The sequence below is a fragment of the Lampetra planeri genome, chromosome 16, assembly GCF_965212315.1.
Source record: "Lampetra planeri chromosome 16, kcLamPlan1.2.h2, whole genome shotgun sequence".
In the NCBI taxonomy this organism is placed as follows: domain Eukaryota; kingdom Metazoa; phylum Chordata; class Hyperoartia; order Petromyzontiformes; family Petromyzontidae; genus Lampetra; species Lampetra planeri.
The window spans coordinates 10,057,610-10,076,192 of NC_136122.1; the positions used below are offsets into that span (position 1 = coordinate 10,057,610).

Consider the following 18,583-nt stretch of genomic DNA (forward strand, 5'->3'; position numbering starts at 1 on the left):
GTACAATCATCAGGCGCGTACACAGTGCAGCGACTTAAATTGCAACTCGAGCGACAAAGGTCGGTAAACGTCGAAAAATCCGTCGACTGCTTCGGTGGCAAATCAGCAGGGACTGGAGTTTGGGAGAAAACAAAACGAAGCATTCCTCTCAGAGATTCGTATCTCACTGAACATTTTCATGGGTCGCTGGTAGTCTGGAGTGTCTGGCACATGACTATCAGCAGCCAAGGCCATAGCGAGGAGTATGCTGGGTGTGGTATGCCGGGTACTGTGATAGTTTGCGTGTCACTGTTACACTGATGTAGGTGGGACATTGCTAGCAGTAGCTGCAGCCATAGCGAGGAGTATACTGGACGTGGTATGCCGGGTGACGGTCGCTGACAGGGACGACAGACCCGGCTGAAATGAAGCTCCGCCGACGCCCGAGACGAGAGCACGACTCTCAGTGCTTCGTGTCTCAAACCCGACGCGAGACTTGCAAGCGGCTATTGCGCAAATTTCCGCCCATTGTGCACCGAGTCACGACAAGCGCGCGGAGAGGAAGTTTGGCTTCGGCCAGGGGGGCCCTCTGTGCGCGCCACTTCTATAAAACGCGGCTGGAGGCTTGGCTGTGTCACTCCGGTGCGCGCGCGCGTGTGTGTGTGTGTGTTGTGCGTGCGGGTCTCCGCATGAACATGTCGACATCAAGCTCCAGGAAAACGACTGAGCCAGCAGAGTAAGTTCCTATACATCTATATGCCCGTACTCACACAGAATTGCACCGTAGGACAAGGTTAAAGTCCTTGCGTACGTACAGGTTGGTGTGTGCGGTTGGGGTACATATAGGGTATAATAATACAGTGCAGGGTAATTGTCGATTGGCGTATATCGTACTGCAGTGGCAGTGCCTTACGCCGATGATCACTACATCAAGCCAGCGGTACGAGCAGCGTCCCGTAATATGAAATTAATAAGCCCTGGCAATGGGTATACAATTACCGCATCGCCGCGGAATTGTTCCGCAGCGATACAAAGTTCTGGGCTGAGTTGCAGCCATCGTGGAGCAGAATGCACTTCGAAATGCCGAGTGCATCAGGCCCTGCGAATATTCACGCAGAGGGAAGTGGTGACACTGGCGGGACAGAGAGAACGTCAGCGATGGGACGGTGTCGGCTCGGATCGTTACGTCGCAAGATCGTGCGAGACGGCGACTGCTTTTGGGGGGGGGGGTCTTCATCCAGCAGTGGATCGATCATAGCTACCGATGATGATAATTGTGATTGTACGGGAGGTGGAGCGGTGGCGCAGTGGTTAGCGCACCGCATGAGTTGTAAACACGATCGACTCCCTGGGCCATGGCTCACATTAGTCAAGAGAGTGATGTGGGAGCGTCTCTCCCCCCTCCTCAACCTTAAACTGACCAAGGTAGTGAAGTATGGTCGAACAACTCCTCCTACGAGCAAAAGGCGCGGGGAAGTCCTCATCCAGCAGTGGATTGACCAAAGAGCCGTGGTTTTAACTAATAGACATGTCACACGGTCAACGTTTTCACTTTGCCCGGAGGATAGACCGCGAAACACATAGCCTAAATGATATAATTATATATGTTGAAAATGTATATTTTTGGCAGGTTGACGGGATATGTGACGGATGTTGTGGGCTGTATGTGTAATTCATCATACAGTAGCTGCATTGGGTTGCCCCCGTACTGTGAACATGAACCCATGTTTACTGCAGCGATGTCGTCGGATCTCATCACAGCCGACTGTATTGGGTCATCAAGTTTTACTGCTCAAGTTTTACTGCATTGATCATCGTCATCATCATCGGCCGTGAATTATCCACCGCTGGATGAAGGCCTCCCTAAACCGTTGCCATATCCTATGATCTTCTTGGTTCTTTCGGTAAAGTCACGTAGAAGGGAAGTAATAAAATTATAAAAATCAAACATAATAAAACAATTCTCACGACGTTTCGGCCACAACGCAAGCAGCCGTCCTCAGGTGAAAACCAGGTCTGTCGAGGCGACAGCGTCTGAATGAAACAGCACACGTGCTTGGAGCATATATATAAGCTGAGTTGGAAGGGGGGGAAAGAGCGCCTTGACAAAAGAATATGTATATCAAGAGGCATTTAGCATATTTATGGGAAATGCAGGTATGTGATTAGTACTACTTATGCCCGTGCATTATGCAGGATTAGCAGCATCAAAGGTATGTTATATGGGAAATGCAGGTATGTGAATAGTACTACTTATGCCCGTGCATTATGCAGGATTATCAGCATCAAAGGGAGGGGATAGAGGTAGCATTAATAAAGGGAAGGAGTGTTAATAGTATGTAGCTGCAGTAACTAAAACCACCACGTGATCATGGGCGCGAGCAATGCTTCAAGTGAAGAGTCACACGTGTGTGGGGAGCCGTGGCGCAGTGGATGTGCACTGCCCTACGAACTCAGCCACTCGAGTTCGATTCCAGCTCACGGCCAACAGTGACGATTATCTGGGCCTCCCCCCCCACCCCCAGGTCGACTCAGCCTCAAATGAGTACCTGGTGCGGTGTGTAAACATCGCCACTAGGGAGATAAAGGCGGCCGGGCGTGGTGTTGACCACCACCCACCCACATTTGAAGTTGCCGGACTTAACGTGCGCTCGCGAACAGCACTTGCCCCAATATTATGGTAAAGGCTGTACGGGGCATCTTTGTCTTACACTCTTAAGTGGATCCATACCTTTCCCACATTGCGTGGGACGTGTTCAGCAATTATCCGGTGCGTGAAGTGTGCAACGATCGACGTAATGTGTACTGTGCATGTACTTGAAAGGGATGGAATTTGAGAGGTATTATTCGTTCACAAGCCACCTTACCACGTGTCATATGTAAGTTCCTCTTTGCATAACAGTACCGTCAAGTATTTTATCTGAGACTGTACAATAACAATCCGACCAGGTGGGGAGGATCCCATCATCTGGGGGTAGGACCCCAATCATCCGGGAGGACCCCATTGCTACAGAGTAAATAATAGCCAAAGCCCCCCCCCCCTCCATATTGGTCAAGGGGGGCTTTGGCCATACTTCGCCACGCTGGTCAGTGCAGGTCGGTGAAGGGGGGAGCCCAGGACTGGTTCAGATATCGCTTGTCACTGATGTTAGCCGTGGCCTAGAATCCAACTCACTGTTCCTATTCAGTGCAAAAGACAATGAGCGTATTGATTTTTAGGCTGATAAACTAAATAATGTTTCGTTATTTGTGGAGATAAAAGAGTGGAATTCTGGCTATGTTAGGTTTTTTTTTGTTAGCGATGCTGCTGCATGGCAAGGCACATTGAGTTAGTGTTGCTTTGCCATTGAACTGGGTCCCATATTTTATTTGGCGTGCTTTTGCCAATAACATCCGGTAATCCAGCAACTTGACTCTGCTGTTGAGACCCAGATGGTCGAAATCGGTCCCGAGTTTGCTGATTGATAACATTGGCCTGGAAAGCCAATAGGCTGATGGAATTAAACAACAGAACATATAAAAACACAAATTGTACTTTACCAGGTAAGGCCCACTGAGCTACATTGCTCTTTTTTAAAAAGCGACCTCGCCACAAATTATATCTCATCGAAGTGGCTTATCATGTGGCAACGTAATGCAGCCAAATACGCTAAATGCATGTTTCTAAATGTGGAGGGAAAACCCGGAGAAAAATCCACGAGACCCCAGGGAGAGACATGAAAACTCAAAATATACAACAGGCATCAGGGTCAGGATCACAACCACGACCTCCTGTATACCAGGCATAGGCAGTTAACATCTCATGTGGAAACGCACAGCAGAAAATACTCAACGGGCATGTTTCTAAATGTGGAGAGGAAAACCGGAGAAAAATCCACGCGACTCTGGAGAGAGACACGCAAACTCCAAATATACAGCAGGCGTCAGGATCGAACCCACAACCTCCAGTGTACCAGGCGAGGTAGTTAACATCTCTCCACCCCCCTTTCAAATATTAATACGTGAGGTGGGGGGGGGAGGTCATTGAGTTCAACCCCCCATCACGGCCAACATCAGTGGCAAGTACTTCGTACGTTTGCTTGCCCCGCAGAGGTCGCAAACGGGTTTTGATTCCTTATCCGTACCTGTTCCGGCCGCACCAGGGTCGCAAACGGGTACCCGTACCCGTACCCGGCCGGGTACGGGTAGGGTATGGGTATCGGGTACCTGATTGCGACCTCTGGGATGAAGCCATGTTGCAGGCGCGGGTGGGTTGATTCCAGGAACTTGAATTGTGAGAAGAGACAAGACGTTGGGAAATGAGTGACAAACGGTTACTCACCAGTGACTCACGGCCTACCCGTACCCTTACCCGGCCGGGTACGGGTAGCCGGGTATCGGGTAGGGTACGGGTATCGGGTACCCGGTTGCGACCTCTGTTGCCCCGGCAACGGGCGCACTGACTATGAGCTGCGCGTGCCACTGCGCCCCCAGGGAGCCCGTGGACGAGGTGCTGCGAATGCCGCCGATGATGCTGATGTGCGGCGGGTGCCGGCAGCCAATCAGCGACCGCTACCTCCTCAAGGCCATCGAGCAGTTCTGGCACGAAGACTGCCTTAGCTGCGACCTCTGCGGCTGCCGCCTGGGCGAGGTGGGACGAAGGCTCTACTACAAGCTCGGACGCAAGCTCTGCCGCCGGGACTATCTGCGGTAACCGTGGGGGGGGGGGGGAGAGGTCTTGCTCGGGAAATGGCTGGAGTCCTTGACTGAAAGCTTTCGTGACTGAAGGAATTCATATTCTTTGGGTTTTTCGGTAAAGTCACGTAGATTGAGGTTCAAATGAGTGAAAATAAAATAGGCAAAAAACTAGGACGGTTCGATCGCAATACAAGCGATCGTCATCAGGAGGTCATCGGGGCGATCGCTTGTGTTGGGATCGAAACGTTGTTGTTTTATTTTATTTTTTATTAATTTGAACCCATCTACGTGACTTTAGCAAAAGACCCAAAGAATATGGCTGGAGTTGCCTGGTGATTGGGGGGGGGGAAGGGGAGGAGTGGGAAGAAACGAAATGTCATTGGTTGATTTAACAAAATGTGTCGGTTTTGAGTTTTTAATGGGGGAGTGTGATCACCATTGTGATGGAGTGCTCTCGCCGGTGACTTTCACTCGATTTCACACAGGTCAGATCGAGTGATTCAGCAATGGATACTGACGAATGACTGACTGACGACATCTCATACATGTCAACCCCTTTATTGGACACCCTGCGCCCTGATAAATCTCAACGTTCCTTCTACAAAGTCCCACCACAAGGGAGAAAAACAAACAAATATAATTATATTTCGATTTAAAGCTTTCGTGACTGTAGGGATTCATCTTCTTGGTTCTTTCGGTAAAGTCACGTAGAAGGGAAATAATAAAATAATAAAAATAAAACATAATTAAATTATTCTCACGACGTTTCGGCCATAATGCAAGCAGCCGTCCTCAGGTGACGCTGTCTTTCCGACAGACCTGTTCTTCACCTGCGGACGGCTGCTTGCGTTGTGGCCGAAACGTCGTGAGAATTATTTTATTATGTTGTATTTTTATTATTTTATTATTTCCCTTCTACGTGACTTTACCGAAAGAACCAAGAAGAGAAATATAATTATTTTGCCTCTATTGAAACGGCTGCACGCCATATGGACCTTAACACTCAATTTCCCCGTACAAGAATACGGGTACACCGTATGGGTTGACAGGTTTGACATCTGATAAGCCAGCAGAATTTGTATAACAAGCCTCAGTTTGTATGGGGGGGGGAGGAAGATTAGGAAATCGCTGTGATTGAGAGCGTGGTTTCATCATGCGTGGCTGAAACCCACAATTATAATCGAGGGATCATCATTGCAATACTTTTGGTTCTTGATTTAAAAGCAGAATGATGGAAAGACATGTTTCCATACATCCTTACAAGTTCTCCAATCCATGTGTTCCTACTTAAATGTTAGTGAAACCTTAAACGTTGACCTCTCCACCGCTTCTTTGCTTTAATGTGCAGACCATTTTACCGCCTCTTCAGTCACCTGTATTTGCGCACACACAATCATCCTGCCTAAATTGTATATTTGCTATTTAGTTAACAAGTTATATACCTAGTTCTGAGAGCCAACATGTGACGAAATAAAAAAAAACAACTACAGGAATTTTGTAGCTTAAATAACTCCCTCTGCAGGGCTTTCAAGGGCTTCTTTATGTGAACTACTGAGATGAGTACCATAGTATCTCAGCCAATAAGCTCCCTCAGCCTAACGGTTTAGAGGCATTTCATTGGTGGGATGTGGCTGGGTGTCTCGGGTCAGAGGACACCTGGACAACACTGCTGAGAGCCCGAGTTTAGTTTAATAGTTTGTTATAGTTGGAGTCGGAGTTTCAGCCGCATGTGATTTAACATGCTTCAGTAGTGCAGTGTGACTATTTGGCCTGATTCAATGACTGCCCCAAAAAAAAATCAAAATAAATGTTTTCCACTTAATTTTGACGAAATTCCAGCTCTAAGAATGTGAAATTTGCGTTTGATTGGCATACGATGGACGATATTTGTAGCAAATGTAAACAGTAGACCCTGTTGGTCTATTGGAGTCACTTGAGATGTACCGTAATTATGTAGTGTCTTCTTCGAGGACTATCCTTTGACACGGGGTCATCCACAACTAGCTGCAGAGTTTATTTGCCCTTGTGACATGAAGCCCATAACACAAATTGAATATAATACAGCAAAGGCACAACATTCAATAACATACATTTCACGAATGGAACAATGATCCTGTTCCCTAACAAGTAAAATAATACACATTCAAAAAGGGATACACTAAATACATAGAAAATATATAAATACGGGTTTTCTAACGATAAATATTCTGCAATAACTACATGTTGTGCACATTAAACACACAACTATTTGTATTTAACGGTGCAGCGGCGAGCACACTGTGTTGTGGACCCAGAAGCCCGACTCTGACTTTCAGCCATTGACAACATCTGTTGTGAATGTGGTGACCACTATGAACCAGAGGTCGCAAACGGGTTTTTATTCCTTACCCGTACCCGGCCGCACCAGGGTCGCAAACGGGTACCCGTACCCGGCCGGGCACGGGTAGCCGGGTATCGGGTAGGGTACGGGTATCGGGTACCCGATTGCGAACTCTGCTATGAACCGGCTTTGGCCTCGCTTAAATCTACCAAGCCAAAGTGACCAGCACGGAGAAGTATAGTGGAACAACCCCCCTGACTGACACGGTGTAGTTGAGGCCTTCATCCGGAAATCGATTGACATAGGGCTGTAAATAATATATTGTTACTATTATGTAACTTTACATATAATAATGGTATTTCCTGCAAAACACGACGAGGTTTATTGAAATGTAAATAGAGTTGCGTGGAGACAATTCGCTTTCCTGTTTGCGGCAGTGGGTTTCTACACGCAGGTTTAACTTGTAGGAATGTTACCGTGGCTATAAAGTGTGAGAGCTACAGCTGAACGATTTTTCAAAATTAGTGCCAGGGCGCGCTGGTTGGTAGGACAAAATAAATAAAGTAGCTTCCGATTTCCCACATTGCCGATATTTTCTTTTGAGAAGGCGTAGCGTTAAATAGATATGGGGCCCTCCATAAATGACGCCACGCCCCTGGGGGGGGGGTGGGTGTCAGACATTTGTGACGATGTGTGACGAGGGGGGGTGGGTTTGAGAAATGTGACGTCACATCAAAATGCGCAACTTTAAATAATTATAGACAACACGTTCTACTTAATTAAATAGACTTTTTAATAAATGTTTTCTCCTACAACATCAGAGTGCAGCGGCACATTAAATACCCACAACAATGACAATAGTTTAAAGCGATTTGAACCATGTTTTATTTTTTGGGGCGGGGGGGGGGGGCAGTGCTTTATGACGTCACATTTGAGGGGGGGTCTGACTTTTGTGACGCCGTGTGACGAGGGGGGGGGGGGGGTGTGAAAAATCGTCCAAAATCGCGTGACGTCATTTATGGACGGGGCCCCTATGGATCGGGAAGTTACATGGAAGGAAGAATAAGGAAGGGAAAAACACGCGACAGGGCATCGCTTCATGGAATTAGTGTCGCTCGCGTGCAGAATCAACACAACAAAAATATCCAGGCGTGGATTTACAATCGGAGTGGAAATTATTCATCCATCCACCCACGTCTGGGCGATTCGATGAATCATTGCGTTTAAGGATCGTGATTCAATTATTTTATGCACGTACATTATGGTGAATAGTAGATGCTCTCGTAGCCGCACGTGTTATTTATTTATATTACATAAAAAACTATACCTTGAGATGGAGCATGACATTTGCAAGGGTGTCCAGGCTGACACGCACTCATTACATACAGCGTATACGAATTGAAAACTATCGATTATCAAGGACACGGTTGGGTGCACGTGATCGCAAGCGTAAGAATAGATGTCATTCGATGGATCGGTGCATCGTTCGCACCGTTAGTTATTGCACCTCATCACGCCAAACATGGGCTAACAAACCACTCACAGAGTACACAGCACTAAATGCTAACGTGGGAAAACAATAAACCGGACTTATACTTTTTCAATAACGCACTTCTGCCCCACGTTCGACCGGCAAACCAGTGGCTAACGGATGTGTGCCAGCATCGTCAGCAGTGGTAATTGAGTCAGCATTTTTTTTTTATAGTTTTACAAATATATCATCATAGTCTCGATCCAGTGAAGTTTTCAAGTCTTTTTGTTGTTGTTGTTTAACCAGATGAGAAATAAAGAGACCCGGGGAAAAGCTCATTTGCAAGGGTGACCTGGGGCATTAGTTAAAATTAGCGGGCAGGTTTTGAATTTTGGCGTAGCGGCAGCCAGGGAGTGGGACGCGTTGGACGAGCGTCCACGGGGCGGAGACGGAGCGATGAAATCGGCTCGTGCGCAGGATCGTGGGTGGTGGCAGCGGCTTTGGGGAGGCCTTCATCCAGCAGTGGATTAAGCACGGATTAATGATAACGATACAGCGCGGCTTGGCACAGCCTTCACGCGTGGCCAGTTAAACCGGTGGCTGACGTCTCTGTCCAGCGCCGGATCCAAGGGGCGGGGAGATGGGGGGGGGGACGATTGCCCAAAACTACCACTTGAGACCCCCGACAATTGGCATTATATTGATATTTACCAGAAATAATGCGTGGAACGAATTTATTTATTAACGCAGGGCCGTATTTGTACATACGTGTGTGTATGTTGAACTCACGTAGCCAACCGTGTTAATCGGAGTGTGCGGCGGGGGGGGGGGGGTGATAACTAACTAAACACAAAAATGCTGCGCTAAAGAAATGAGTTTTCAACCTAGAGGTCAACACCGATGACCCAGTGTGGACCTCTGCAGCCAAACATATCTCGACCGTTAGGGCGGCAGTCTGCTCTTGTTCAGTGTCGGCCCACTACCTACTGGGCTTGAAACCCCCCCCCCCCCCCCCCCACACAAATCCACCCCGCACCTTCCACCTGCATTGAGAAGTTACGAGATCCGCTTGTGTCTGTGCCTGTGCCCGCCGCGTCGCACAGGCTCTTTGGGCAGGACGGTCACTGCGCGTCGTGCGAGAAGCGCATCCGAGCCTTCGAGATGACGATGCGCGTGCGGGACAAGGTTTACCACCTCGAGTGCTTCAAGTGTGCCGCCTGCCAGAAGCACTTCTGCGTGGGCGACCGCTACCTCCTCGTCAACTCGGACATCATCTGCGAGCAGGACATCTACGAGTGGAGCAAGATCAACATCATGATGACCTGAGTCGCCTGGGGAGGAATGGCAGCAGCAGCAGCACGAGAAGCTGATGGATGACGGAAGGCCTGGTGCTGGGAGGATAGAGGCTTGCGGGCTCCAGGAGAGGGAGTCCAACCCAACCCAAAAGGCTTCCGCGCTCTGGCTCCATGCAGCATATTTCGTTACAAAAACTACCGACAGAGACGTTGAAGAAGGATGCAAGGTGCGTGTGGTCCAGACAAGAGGAGTGCGATGGAAGTGTAGCAATCGCTCGCTCACGCCACTGCTGCTGGAAGGGCCTCCATTATTAGGAGCTCAAGAGAGGCCCTCTAGAGGTGCGTGTATTGGCCTACTCTTCCACGCTGTTACCCCACGGGCACGCGACCTGCCGATCGAGGAACTGTGCCTGATGCCTGTTTACAAATGAACCTTATGGCGGGACCCTGGGGTCCCATAAGCCCCCGGCTCTCGCATAAACTGCGTTGCGACGTTATTTTATGTCTGTTGAAGGCGAACGACACGGCGATCTATTCCTCTCGACGAGCTCTACACGATGCGCTAATCAAAGTGACAAAGTTTTGTTTCTTCTGCGCATTCGTCCTCGTCGCTGCGCTTGGACACGACAACAGAATGATCCGCGCCAGGTGGGTCGCGGCGTTTATGTGCGCGGTGGGACGGAGTCGGAAAATGTTTTTAATAATTAACGATTTTGACTTCCGTTTATTGGTGACCCCGAGGTCCCGCCATAAGGTTCGTTTAATAAACATGCGTATCGTGGATTTATTTGGCTGTTATACATTTCCACACAAGCCACTTCAGCTATCATCTGTGGCCAGGACGCTTCTGAAATAAACGCGCTATATAGCTCATTGGGCCTTACCTGGTATTTAAACAACAAAAACTTTTTTTCTTTAGTTTAGCGAGTTTTGTCACGCGCACAAAATGTGCCGACGAGTGACCGACTTCAGCACCACCGGCGGTGCAGATGCAAGCTTCGCGTCCGCCTTACTTTCCGGAGCGTCTTAAAACCCGGAGAATACAGCGTGTATATATATATATAAAAAAACGTATTATTTTTCCTCAGTTTTATTGAGTCAACAAACCACCTCTGAGGGGAGGCCCGATCATGTGTTCTGGGCCCAAAAAAAGTCGACATGATTTACAAGCAATGGTGCTGAACAGTGAATAATGCTGCCTGGTCCGGAGATTGATTTTGTCGTAACACACGATGGTGCGAAACGAGCGTCATGGTTACTGTGGTCAGGCTTGTAGAAGGATTTGCATTAAGAGGATAATTTTTTTTTTAAAGAAAGCCAACTTCAAGGCAGTCAGACAAAATAGTTTTGCGATACTGTATTTGTGCAGGTTTTTGCTGGTGCATTGTGAATGGATGTTTGTTCGGGATAAAATGACTTGTTCCCAAATCCTCATCCCGCATGATACCCATGTTTCACTTGACTGGAATTATTCATTCAGGGCAACTATTCAATTCAATAAAATATAAATAAATAAGATTGTGGTTACTCTAGCGGCCTCTCGTGGCCGAAAATGCATTACACATATAAGAACTTATAAACATTGGTTCTCACGCATGTCATTTGATGTGTGTATCGTGAATATAAGAATCAATATTTATTGATGAATTGATGCATTGCTACGTCCGTAATATGTATGAATTCATTATGAAATTTGGCAATTTAAACATGTTTACACATTTACAATCCATTTCGCATATGCGTCTGTCGATGAATGTAGATGATAACGGAATATAATAATGAAATATGTAATGCAAGAAAATTATTGGAAAACAATCTCAACTGATATGCAAAAATGTACAGATAAGAGTTGTGCGAACGGTCACTCTACAAAATGAGGTAATCTCTTAAAATATTGTTTCGGGGACTAATCTGTCATTCGGAAGCCTAAAGACTGCCCACACGATGCAGATTTCCTACCTGTGAAACATGCCCTACACATTTCTACACAGCTTGCCATCGGCCTCTTTGATATTTAACTGTAGACGTCCGAATGACGGCTCACTCTCCTGAACAGCGCCTTGAGAGATTACCGCATTATCGTAGCGTTACCATTTGCTAAACTGTCATGACCTACATTAATCCGCAGGCGTCATTAAGAGAGGGATTGACAATAGTTGACCGGCCTGCCTCGATGAAGGCCGGCTCTGGCATGCACAGGTGATATCGTGGATAAAAGAGTTACTGTAAAATGGGGAAGGGAGTCGTTGTGGTGTTTAATCGTGCTTAGAGCAGTTGGGTCCCCTTAAATGTGTCCCCTGGAAATCTATTAAAGAAATAGACATTCGTCAACAACACTGCCTTAAAAGAAAAATACAAATCATCGGCGACATTAAGGGAAATGGCCCTTCACAGCACATGAAGAAGGGTCATTGCTTGAAACGTCGCCTATCATATTTATTTTTAAGGTGGTGTTACTGACGAATGTGGTGAATTTTTACGTTTTCTATTAAAGCAACACGGTTCGCATGAGAATGCTGCTCCCTAATGGGAGAATACACGTATACATGTATATGTATTTTGCCAAAGCTCTTAAAAACCTTGCACAGGATGTGTTTTTAAATCCATTAAATCGACTGTGGACACGCGGGCGGGAGTTGAGAAACACTGCCGTGGGGAAAGAGGAAAATATAAAAAAAAACCCACGCACACACAGGTCCGGGAGTTGGACCATGTGCAACTGCTGCCTTGCGTCAGAAAACGTCCTCCGATGAATATCTTGGGAGAGAGGGGCGAGGATTGGCGTGGTGATCCACTTTGCCTGCTCCAACAGCGCTCAGCGTGTTTTTTTTTTTAAAGCCCCGCAGTTATAGACGTCTGGTTGGAATGATAAAGATTAATTCTAGATTTGAAGCTTTCGTGACTGCAAGGATTCATATTCTTAGGGGTTTTTTTTCGGTAAAGTCACGTAGGTAAAAAAAAAATGTAAAATTAATCAAAGTAAAAAAAAATCACGACGTTTTAATTTTTTACCTACGTGACTTTACCGAAAAAAACCCCTAAGAATATGATAAAGATTAATTTATGGCGTGAGGTTCGTCTAACATAATACTTTCCTACAGCCCCCTTGCCCGGCCACTGCTGGATGAAGACCTCCCCACGCCGTGCTTGTCACCGGGGTTGCTTGATCATACTTGGGCGGCGCGGGATGTTAACTACCTCGCCTGGTACACAGGAGGTTGTGGGTTGATCCTAACCTTGACGCCTGCTGTATATTCGTAGCTTGCATGTCTATCTCCCCGTCGTGTGTAGATTTTTCTCCGGGTCCCCTGGTTTTTCCCCTGCACATTTTCAAAATGTGCATTTTAGAGTATTTGGCTGCAATAAATCTACACGTGATAAGCCACTTCGTGGCCAGGTCGCTTTTGAAAAAAGAGCTATACAGCTCAGTGGGTGCTTGCTTGTTAAAAATGAAAAAAAAGTCGATAGTAATTGTTCACCACACGGTGCCACAGTCGTTAGTGCATGGTGAAATAAATCTATCAACCTGAGTTCGATTCCCAGCCATGGTCAACGTCAGTGGCAAGTGATAACTGAACCAGTTCTGCCCCGCCCCCACCCCGACACCAACCCGCACTGACCAGCGTGGTGAAGTATGGTTAATCAACCTCGATAACCGACATGGCATGGGAAGGTCTTCGTCCAGCAGTGGATTGACAGAGGGATGTAACATAGTGTCATTATATACAGAATTAAGGTTTTCATGTTATATTTCGTCTTTTTCCCTAAACACGAAACAAAGAATCCAATCGGAATTCTCGCAGAGCGATGTACCGCTGTTGTTGAGAATGGTCTGCGAAGGTGACATCACAGAATTGCTTAAAGTTACCTATATTACACATGGTGAGGGGGGGGGCGCAGTGATTTTACACTCGCCTTGCTACAGAGATCATTTGTCAGTAATATGACGGTCCAACCAGTAATTTCTATTCTCAGCACTGTCATTTAGCCAAATTAAGTGCTGAAACCGAATATTATACGTTGTGTTTTATTGTACAATCAATTACTGGGCTGAGACATCTTAGTTTAGCCATAGGTGGCTGTCTAGACTCGAACCCAAAATATTTCAGTGGTGCCAGTTCAGCGCTCTGACCTCTGAGCTACCCGCCCACCTCCAGACCATCTTTTGTTCTAATGATAAGCAATAAAAAACCGTTTACAACCTGGTATGTTCTTTTGGGATGGAACAATCTGTCGATTAAAATCTATTCTAAAGCTCATTGTACATGCACACACGTAAAAAAAATGTGTTCCAGTATTTATAATTTATAGTAAGTCAGTACAAATTGTATCACGATAGATTCCTAATTCAATTGTGACCCCGAATCAAAACAATTAATCAAACCTGATAGTGCTGAAATGTTACATTCATAATGTACAGATTATTGGGTCAATTGGCCAAAGTTATTAACTTCTCTCACCGTGAATAAGATCATTAATGTTGCATTTGCCAGATGGTCACTAATATGAATTATACATGTAACTGTACAGTCCAATGTCACATATCCAACTCGCTAGGGGCTGATGGTATAGGCCAATATTCTTAATTTTAATTTTTAATTTGCTATACAGCCGGATAATACGACTTTTGCTACTAGGATAATCCGGCCCTGGTCACACCGTGTGTTCAAAAACTACACAGTGATGGTTAATTCTGCGCCGCCGAGTTTCGCGAAATTCGTGCACGTTATAAGTGGTTTAATTATCATGAATTAGGCAGGGCGGATATGTGACGTTTGGTATATATTGTAATGGCGCGGTTATGAGACAAAGCACCTGATGGGAATGGCAATGGTGTTGTATCAGAATTTACAGAGTTGGGTGCAATCTGCCCCTTTCATATTTGCATATCACCATATACATGCTGTTCGTAGACGGAAACGAAAGTTTTGTGTGTTAATTTATGTATTTATTTGCCACGACAGCTGTGTTGTACATTTGATCCTTATGGCAGATACCCCGGGGTTCCAAATAATACAAAATGGGCCGAGGCAATTCAATATTTTATTTCTGGGACGCAATTTTTTTTCCAGGGGTGTACTTAACTCTGCGACTGGGGTACCAATCAATCCGAAATCGGTGCCACACTCTGCGATGTCGAAACGCAGCGAACACGATTGCGCCGAAACCCTGAACGCTCGCGGTACGCACCGTAGTGGTGCATCGTGCACAGCTCGTCCAGATGAGTCGATTTCCGCCTCGCCGACCATCAACAGAGACTAAAAATGACTGCATCACGGACATTATGCGAGAGCCGGGGTGCTGTGGTACCCCGGGGTACCGCCATAAGGTTCATTTGGCCAAAACATTAAGCAGTATGAATGTGTAAATAAAACACTGAATGAATAATGTGTGGCTTAGGAACTCGCGGGGTGTGAATTTTATGATATTAACAGCACAAGAAATAGCTTACCTACGAGTTAAGTCTCTCCTGCCAGCAGTTGCGCGAGAAAGCGATTGCTGGGCTGCACATTTACCCATTGGGGCCGTCCATAAATGACGTCACGCACCTAGGGGGGGAGGGGGGGTCAGACATTTGGGACGATGTGTGACGAGGGGGGGGGGGGTTTGAGAAATGTGACGTCACATCAAAATGCGCAACTTTAAATAAATATAAACAACACGTTCTACTTAATTAAATAGACTTTTAATAAATGTTTTCCCCTACAACATCAGAGTGCAGCGCCACATTAAATACGCACTACAATGACAATAGTTTTAAGCGATTTGAAGCATGTTTTATTTTTTTTGGGGGGGGGGGGGCAGCGCTTTGTGACGTCATATTTGAGGGGGGGGGGGTCTGACTTTTTGTGACGCCGTGTGACGAGGGGGGGGGGGTCAAAAATCGTCCAAAATCGCGTGACGTCATTTATGGACGGCCCCGTTGCTCTACATTAGTTGATGAAACATAACAACGCTTTAATTCCTTCGTGTGGGCGCTCAGAACAGCACGTGCGTGTGTGTGTGCGATTTCCAATGACACGCTGCGTCTTAATAACCTGTGACAATCGGGCTTGTGAGTGGTGAGAATGGAAGTTCACAGCCACGGATTTACTGATCGTAATGGATTTCACAGGGAATTTAAATCACTTTGTTCAATGCAAAGAGAGAGAGAGAGAGTTCTCTGAACCACTAGGAGGCAGCAGAGTCACGCTGGGTCAGGAAAAACTTGCGTTGAGGCAAATGATGTGACCAGGCTACTTCCACAACCAGGCTTGAAAGCTGCTTTGAAGCAGAGCTTCTTTACTGAAGCAGCCAGATGATGATTGAATACATACATCTTGACATGGAAAAAAAGGTAAAGGTGCAGCCGTGCTATTTCTTGCTCATGTCACTGCTGCCAGAAGGGCCTCTACTCCGGAGGGTATTTGATCGTCATGGCGGTACCCCGGGCTACCAAATAATACAAAATGGGCCGAGGCAATTAAATATTTTATTTCTGGAACACTATTTTTTTTCAGGGGTGTACTTAACTCCGCGGCGATGTCGAAACGCAAAACATTAGCATACAAAAAATCCGCTATCGAAAAATTCAACTTTGAATCGTGCATCGTGTACAGCTCGTCGAGATGAGTCGATTGCCGCATCGCCGACCATCGACAGACTAAAAGTGACTGCATCACGGACATTGGTGCGAGAGCCACGCGACTATGGTACTATGATACCCCGGGCAACCGCCATAAGGTTCAATTGGCCTACTCTTCCGTGACACTTTACCCATTACAATAATAGCAGCAACTCTTTGACGACTATGACTGCATTCATCATCGATGCTTATGTTGAGTAGATAACAGCAGTTAATTATTGAGACAATAAACTTAATTATCCATGAATAATGAGACGTCTGTTTTTTCATATCCACGAAAAAAGAAAATCTATGAATGTGTTGCATGTTGAGAACAATATTACCCTGTGGCATTCATTGAATCGAGTCAACCAATTTTAACCTTCGTGGCCTCATCAGCAGAGTCAATGAATTAATCATCTACAGTTTGTAAATCTACCCCTGAAAAATGGTTAAACAATGGCCTAGCCAATTCTGCCGTTAGGTAAAGTCACGTAGGTAAAAAATGAAATTAATAAAAATAAAACAATAAAAAATCACGACTTGATTTTTTATTTTTTATTTTTATTTTTATTAATTTCATTTTTTACCTACGTGACTTTACCGACAGAACTAAGAGTATGAATCCTTGCAGTCATGAAAGCTTCAAATCTAGAATTCTGCCGTTTTCAGCAGGGTGAAGTATGGTGAAATAACCCCATGAGCCGCATGCCATGGCGAGGCTCTAATCCAGCAGTGGATTGACAAAAAAGTGCTTAACGTGTACACACGCACAAGTCAACGAAAAACCGAAACAGTGGCGTCTGGTTCAAAATGCCTTCGCCGTGGGAGAATGGATTCAAAATGGCCCCTCGCCAATCCCAACGTGCACTGCGAGATTCAGCTTCTTGAACATGAACATGCCCACCGGAATGCTGTCGTGCTGCGATGCTTATCGCACGTGACTTGCGACGCAGAGGTTAACCGGTTCGATCCCCTGAAGCAAGCGGTGGCATCATGGGACCTCCTTTGCCAGTACCAAAATATACTAATAGGGGTTTTCCCCTTTTTTCTGGCAACAAAACTGACACTTTTTGCAAGGAATCATGCTTACATTAACCGCAATACTTGCAGTCAAATGCAAACAAAAAACAATACTCTGATAATTTATGCATTGTCTTTGAAACTGATTGGTCCACACCAGAGACAGCAGAAAGAAAGCTGTCTCTGCTGTGGACCAATCAGTTTCAAAGACAATGCACAAATTATCAGAGTATTGTTTTTTGTTTGCATTTGACTGCAAGTATTGTGGTTAATGTAAGCATGATTCCTTGCAAAACTGATTGGTCCACACCAGAGACAGCAGAAAGAAAGCTGTCTCTGGTGTGGACCAATCAGTTTCAAAGACAATGCATCAATTATCAGAGTATTGTTTTTTGTTTGCATTTGACTGCAAGTATTGTGGTTAATGTAAGCATGATTCCTGTCAAAAGGTGTCACTTTTGTTGCCAAAAAAAGGGGAAAACCCCTATTAGTACAAGAGGTGGCAGTCGAAGCGAAGTTGCTTAAATCCCGACTCTTATACACCCAGCAGTAAATGGGTTCACTATAGTCGGTGGCCAGGTCGCATGTGTCGGGGGCTCAAGTGTTTGTACTCCCACCACTGCCAAGAGATCTGGAAAGGGTGGAAGAGTAGGCCAAATACCATCTGGAGGGGGTATCTAGAGCTCCGTCGAGTGGATGCCATCTTCCACTAGCAGTCGCAGTGCTGCCCCTGTACCTCTTGTTTTGTATGTGAGCCCTGGCTAATATTGGGTTCATAGTTTCGCCACACATTGTCCCCTGTTACTGATGTGCATGTGAACTGCGTTAAGGCATTAGCTGCCAATCAGTGGTATTAGATGTTTAATAGTTAATGGCGCTGAACACACGGTTGAGGTGTGGTCTTAATGGTTCATTCTATGCAGGCTGCACCTAACAACATTTTAAAATAACCACAGAGCACAATTTTTTGTAAATAAAAACAGGTACAACAGAGTCAAATGGCCCTGGAAACAAACAAACATGAAAATAAATAATAATAAAACGCAAATAATGTTGCTCATTAAATATATTAAATACTGCAGATCATGGCCATGAATGTGAAAATCTTAAATAGTTGTATGCACACGTTCAAACAGACAAACAGGTAAACTCTACTCATCCTGTGTTTAATCCACTGGCTTTTTCACATTGTCAGCGTTATGATATCCATTGCA

At 45.9% G+C, this 18,583-nt stretch overlaps 1 protein-coding gene across 1 annotated transcript; it reads left to right on the top strand.

Annotated features, from left to right (window-relative positions):
• Positions 1-549: 549 nt before the first annotated feature.
• Positions 550-15,124, top strand: LMO2 (LIM domain only 2). The gene is made up of 3 exons (XM_078601536.1): positions 550-715; positions 4,453-4,668; positions 9,551-15,124. The coding sequence occupies exons 1-3, from the start codon at positions 669-671 to the stop codon at positions 9,771-9,773; spliced, it is 486 nt and encodes a 161-aa protein (XP_078457662.1). The 5' UTR covers positions 550-668; the 3' UTR covers positions 9,774-15,124.
• Positions 15,125-18,583: the final 3,459 nt, after the last annotated feature.

What these genes read in the sequence shown, in the direction of transcription:
- LMO2 (XM_078601536.1), top strand. Translation starts at nt 669, where the DNA reads ATGAACATGTCGACATCAAGCTCCAGGAAAACGACTGAGCCAGCAGA. An exon ending in AAAACGACTGAGCCAGCAGA is followed by an intron (nt 716 to 4,452) that starts GTAAGTTCCTAT and finishes CTGCGCCCCCAG; the next exon opens with GGAGCCCGTGGACGAGGTGC. An exon ending in TGCCGCCGGGACTATCTGCG is followed by an intron (nt 4,669 to 9,550) that starts GTAACCGTGGGG and finishes CGCGTCGCACAG; the next exon opens with GCTCTTTGGGCAGGACGGTC.